Consider the following 6,028-nt stretch of genomic DNA (forward strand, 5'->3'; position numbering starts at 1 on the left):
GGTGGTATCTAGTTTTATTATTTCTTGTGCTCAGCCTAAAGAATATTTCAATTTTCTTAAATGTGGAGATTTTCTTTGTGTCCTAATATACGGTCAATTTTGTAAAAGTTGCATGGACTTCTGAGAGGAAAAGTATTCTTTGTTGTTTGGGTGGAATGTTCTATAGATAAATGTTACATCCACTTGATTTACGATGTCATTAATCCAGAGTTTCTGTATTCAGTTATTGTCTGTCTGACCTGTCTATTGCTGACAGTGGAGTATTGAAGTCACCCCCTATTATTGTGTTGGAGTCAATGTGTGATTTTAGATCTAATAGAGTTTCTTTTATGAAACTGGATGCTTATGTGTGCGGTCCTTATATATATAGATTGTGATATATTCCTGGTGTATTTTTCCTTTAATGTGTACAAAGTGACAATCCTTTTCTCTTCTGACTTGTTTAACCTTGTAGTCTACTTTGTCAGATATTAGAACAGCCACATGTGCTTGTTTCTCAGATCTGTTTGATTTGAATATATTTCTCATCCTTTTACACTAAGATGGCGTCAATCATTGACAATGATGTATGTTTCTTGGAGGCAGAAAATCAATGGATTCTGCTTTTTAATCCAATCAGTCTGTGTCTTTGTTTTTCAATCAGTCTGTGTCTTTTTTTTCCTAGAAAGTTGTGTCCATTAACATTGAGAAATGTTATTGACCAATGTTCATTAATTTCCATCATGTTGATGTTGTAGCGTTGTTTTCTTAGACCTCTTTTGCTTAACTCCTCAAGAATGATTTATTCTTTTTCCCATTGGAGAGCATTTAATCTTCTGACCCAAGTACTCCTTTGATTATTCTCTGCATATTCTCCCAGAGTTCTTGCATAGACTGTTCTTGGGTTATGTTTTATTTAGCGTTTTCTTTGATTGAATGGTTCATTTCTCAAATCTTGTCTTCAAGATCTCATAACCTCTTTTCCACTTTCCACTTCCTTTTTGCTTATTTCCTCCATTTTTTAACTTCCCGTGTTATTCATTTCAAGTTTTACTTCAATTTGGCTTAAGTTTGGAGATTGTTTTTAGAAAAAATTTGATTGAGCTTTGCTACATTTCTTAATCAAATAGACCCTCTCCTCCATCCATGCCTCCACACCCCCACCCACGGACCTTATGTATTTCACATACATGTTAGGTCTTATCAGGTCAAGCATGTGTAACCAGATGTTCTTTGGCCGCAAATTCATCCACTGGAGCCTAGTCAGCCCATCTAGAGATCTTAAGGAAGGTCTACTGTCCCTCACTCCGTAGTAATCAGGCTCCAACAGTTCACAGGATAGGGCCTCCTGCTACCCATTTCCCTCACTCCACTCTGGGCCCGTGTCTTATTGAATTGGCATGGGTCCTGTGCTCGAGGCCACCATTGCTGAAACTTCACATGTGAAAGCTTCCAGTGGTCTGTTTACCTATGTTCATGGGCCAATACTGACTCTTATGATCTCTCTAGGTTTTCTTTTAAACTTCATGTGTAATTCAAGTTTTACTTCAATTTGTCTTAAATTTGGAGACTGTCTGTTTTAAAAAAAATTTAACTGAGCTTTGGTACATTTCTTAATCAAATAAACCCTCTCCCCCATCCATGCCTCCACACCCCCACCCCACGGACCTCATGCATTTCACATACATGTTGGGTCCTATCAGGTCAAGCATTTGTACCCAGATATTCTTTGGCTGCAAATTCATCCACTGGAGCTTAGTCATCTAGAGATCTAAAGAAAGGCCTACTGTCCTTCACTCCATAGTAATCAGGCTCCAACTGTTCACAGGATAGGGCCTCCTGCTACCCATTTCCCTCACTCCACTCTGGACCCTTGTATTATTGAGTGGGCCTGGGTCCTGTGCTCGAGGCCACCATTGCTGAAAGTTCACATATGAAAGCTTCCAGTGGTCTGTTTCCCTGTGTTCAAGGACCAATCCCGACTCCTACAATCTTTCATCCCACTCTTCTGCAATGTTCCCTGAGTCATGGGTGGGTGAAGTTTAATACAGGTATACACACTCTGCAAAGAGATTGTCTCTTGCTTGAATCCTTATTTGTTTTTTGAATAGCTTTCATTATTTTATTCAAATGTTTGTGTTTTCCCTGTCTTCATTCACTAAGTCTATTTTCATATTCTCTTTGAGATCCTTGATTATAATAGCTATTTTGAAATGATAGTCTGGTGCATCTGGTCGTTTGCCATTCTCAGGAATCATTATGATGATGTCGTTAATTTTTGGAGGAGACATATTATCTTGGGTTATTTGTTTTTTTGATGAAAAATATCTAAACATATGAATTTGTGTTGTGGCCCGAGATCTAAGATGATAGAGGGGACTTGGCATTGAAAGTCTGAGGGGCATACATGTCAGGGGTGGGCAAGGTTTTCAGTGACCCAAACAGTCCTGAGAATTGAGATAGTGGAGGAAACTCACCCCAGAAGGCCTGGGAAAGCTGACAGGTCTGGGGCAGGCAAGGACCCCAGTGGCCTAAGCAGGTTTGGGAGCTGAGATGGCAGAGAGAACATACCATGGCTGGTACATAGATCTTGGCTGAGCGAGGATCCTAATATACCCCTTTTACTAATAACTCAATATTGATTGACTCAGTTCCCCAGTGAATATGCATAATGGCTGGTTGGATTAGAAAATGACATTCATCTTTTGTTACCCCTAAGAATCATATCTAGCCATCAATGATATTATGTCTCCCAATAAAAATATCCTATGATCAGATTGATAACAGTGCAGAGTTTTACAAGACCTTCAGGAAAGAACTAATAACAGTACTCCTCAAATTCTTACATAAAATGGAAAATGAACATGCACTTTCATTTTGTTTTATAAAATATGTATTACCATGATACCAAAACCATATGGAGACCCAACAAGAAGGACGTCATAGCAAAAAAATCCAATGAAATACTGGGAAACTGAATTCAAGAACACAGAAAAATCATCTACCATGATCAAGTCAGATTCATCTCAGAGGTACAGGGATGGATCAACACATGTAAATCAATAAATGCAATCCACCACATAAACAGTCCCAAGGATAGAAACCATGTGATCATCTCATTAAATGAAGAAATGGCCTTTGACAAAAATCTACCTTCCCTTTATGATAAAAGTCATGGAGAATCTAAGGGTACAGAGGACATATCTCAATAGTATAAAGAAAATTTATAACCAGGCCATAGCCAATATCATCCTAAATAGAAAAAAATAGTATTTTCACTAAAGTCAAGAACAAACAAGTATATCTACTCTCTACACTCCCAATCAATATAGAGCTTGAAAAAAACCCATTAGGACAGAACAGATATATCAGTAGGTAAACCAGTTGCTACTCAAATGTGAGGAACTGTTTGACTCCCCAGAACTCATTTAAAAAATCTCAGTGTGGTACTATGTATATAGTTCAACAGGCCTAATGATGAGGTGGGAAATGGAGATTGGAGAATTTCTATAATCTCAGGCAAGCCAGCCTGTATGCGAGGCAGGAACCACAAAAGTCTCCTGTCTGAAACAAGCTCAAATTCTAGGACCAACACAATAGGTTGTCCCTTGACATCCACCTGGATGCTGTGGCACACCCATACCTGCACTTATATCCAAAGACATGCACACTTGTAAACATGGACAACATCATACACACACAAAGATAAAAAACATAACAATATATGAATATTGGATAATGAGAAAAGAACATAAAGAAATCTAAAACAAAGAAATTTACTTTTGGAATGGAAACAGAGGTACCGACATAGGAATCAAAGAAGCAAAAGTAACCACAGCAGAGAATTGCATTTCTACACAATTACAAAGGAACTTTTATAAATTCAATGACATGGAAATCATAAAAAATACGTTAGTGTTCAAATGAAAGTCTGTATCTGAAAGACAGAAAAGTAAAAAGGTTTTCAGTTTGTTTTCTTTCAAACGAATGAATAAAGTTTCCTTTAATTTACTATAATTTAAAAATTCTTCACTAGGCAAACAGAGATTGAATCTAAAATATTGCTTTAAGAAATAGTAGCATGGATAAATATAAGTAGTACTTTATTTAATTATAAAAGACACAAGAAGGAACAAACACACTATTAAATTACTTTCACTTCCTTTTTTAGGAGGCATTCTACAGACCATAGTTCAGATGTCATGAGGGAAATGAGATCTGAGAGATTCATCCTCAGTGACAGCAAACCCAGGAGGTTTTTGTTCAGACCTAGAACACTGTGGGAGGAAGCTCCTTACTCTGCAGACAGTAATAGGTTGCAGGATCATCGGCCTCCACAGGATTAATGGTGAGGGTGAAATCTGTCCCAGACCCACTGCCACTGAACCTGGCAGGGACCCCAGGTGCTACATTAGATGCTGCATAGATCAGGAGTTTGGGAGGTTGTCCTGGTTTCTGTTGATACCAGTGCATCATATTTATTATGCCATATTTATTGACACTCTGACTGGCCTGGCAGGAGATGGTGACCTTCTGTCCTAGAGAAACAGCTGAGGAAGCTGGAGACTGGGTCAGCACAATATCGCCAGTGGATCCTAGAATTGTAAAACACCCAAAACTACTTTTACAGACATCCAGTGCAGGAAAATTGAACATGACATTGGTAACCATAGTCACAGGCATCACTTTGAGCCACCAAATAATGAAGAGAAGGGAGAAACTTAAAATGAATTACAAATTCAATAATTCAAATTATCAAGAGATTAGATGTGGGAAACAGCAAAGTCGACAGGGGGTTGTTAGGATACTGACAAGCTGAATTTAAAAGTGCTTTGAGCAACCTGAACCATCATCTAATTACTGAACATGCAAATCAGCTCAAAAATGTTTTGGTTGGCCCTCAAAGGACACCTGCTCTTCTTTACCCCACAGGGAGTTGGGGTTACCAGATACTCTGCTCATGTGTCTCAAGTACATCTTAAGGTGTTTTTGATGTTGTTGTTTTTTGGGTCTATTCTGTTGAATCTCTCCTCCCTATCCCTTTGAGGTGCTGCACAGAAGACTGAATTGTGAAAAGTCCACTATTTTAAGAAGCCCTTTGGTCCCTCAATAATATTGTGTTTTTCAAATAATAATGCATTTCACATTGTGATTTTGAGAGAAGGCAACTGAGTTTCATAAAATGAGGTGGAGTGGTTAGATTACACTAATTGATGGGGAATTGATGATGCTATGTGGCTTTTAACCCAAATCTAGAAATCTCATCATCAGGCACTATGAGGCTGAGAATCATGACCATGGAATGCAAATGAAGCTTGGAAACCTAACTAATGAATGAACTTCTTCACTGTGAATGAAAGGGTCTTCCCATTCATGGGTCTAAAATATATTAACGGTCCCACAGGACCCTTGGAGACAGAGAACACAACCCACTGGATCTGATCAAGAGTAAGGGAACACTTAGTCCCTCAGGTTGTTCTATCTTTTTTCGCACTGGAAGCTAGAACTGAGACATTCAAGTCCTCCTTTGTGACAAGACACACTGTCATAAAGCCCCCGAGATGAGTATATACTGATGGAAGACTGAGTTTTGAAACATTAATCTTAAAACTTTTAAAGTTAAAACATATTTTGAAGGTCAAGAATCTAGGGATTCAACTGAAAAACATCTTGAAGAATTCTACCTAATATATTCATGGACAAGCATACCAGTCCTTATTATAGTTTTCCAAAATATTACAATCTAGACTAATTGGCTTATTAATTACATATGATTTACTTTACTGTCATAAAATTTATGCACTTTTAGATTTTATAAAACGTTATCTTTGTGAATAAATAAAATTATTGTCAAGATCCCTAAAGAGGGAAAAATCAGTTATGCCAACCTGATTTTCATCCTTTAAGACTCACAATTCAAGCTCTAGAGTCTGCCTTCTTCCCGTGTGTACGTAGGTGTGCTTGTCTGTGTATGTGCGTGTGTGTGTGTGTGTGTGTGTGTATGGGTGTGTTTATTATTGCATGTGTGTGTGTGCTGACCTGAGATCAA

At 38.1% G+C, this 6,028-nt stretch overlaps 1 gene segment (V, D, J or C); it reads right to left on the reverse strand.

Annotated features, from left to right (window-relative positions):
• Positions 1 to 4,248: 4,248 nt before the first annotated feature.
• LOC103741424 lies at positions 4,249 to 4,650 on the reverse strand. The segment is given in 1 exon segment: positions 4,249 to 4,650. A coding segment is annotated over 1 exon segment (402 nt).
• Between the last annotated feature and the right edge of the window lie 1,378 nt (positions 4,651 to 6,028).

This window comes from Nannospalax galili, unplaced genomic scaffold, assembly GCF_000622305.1.
Source record: "Nannospalax galili isolate Female #2095 unplaced genomic scaffold, S.galili_v1.0 scaffold1460, whole genome shotgun sequence".
NCBI classification, from domain to species: Eukaryota; Metazoa; Chordata; class Mammalia; order Rodentia; family Spalacidae; genus Nannospalax; species Nannospalax galili.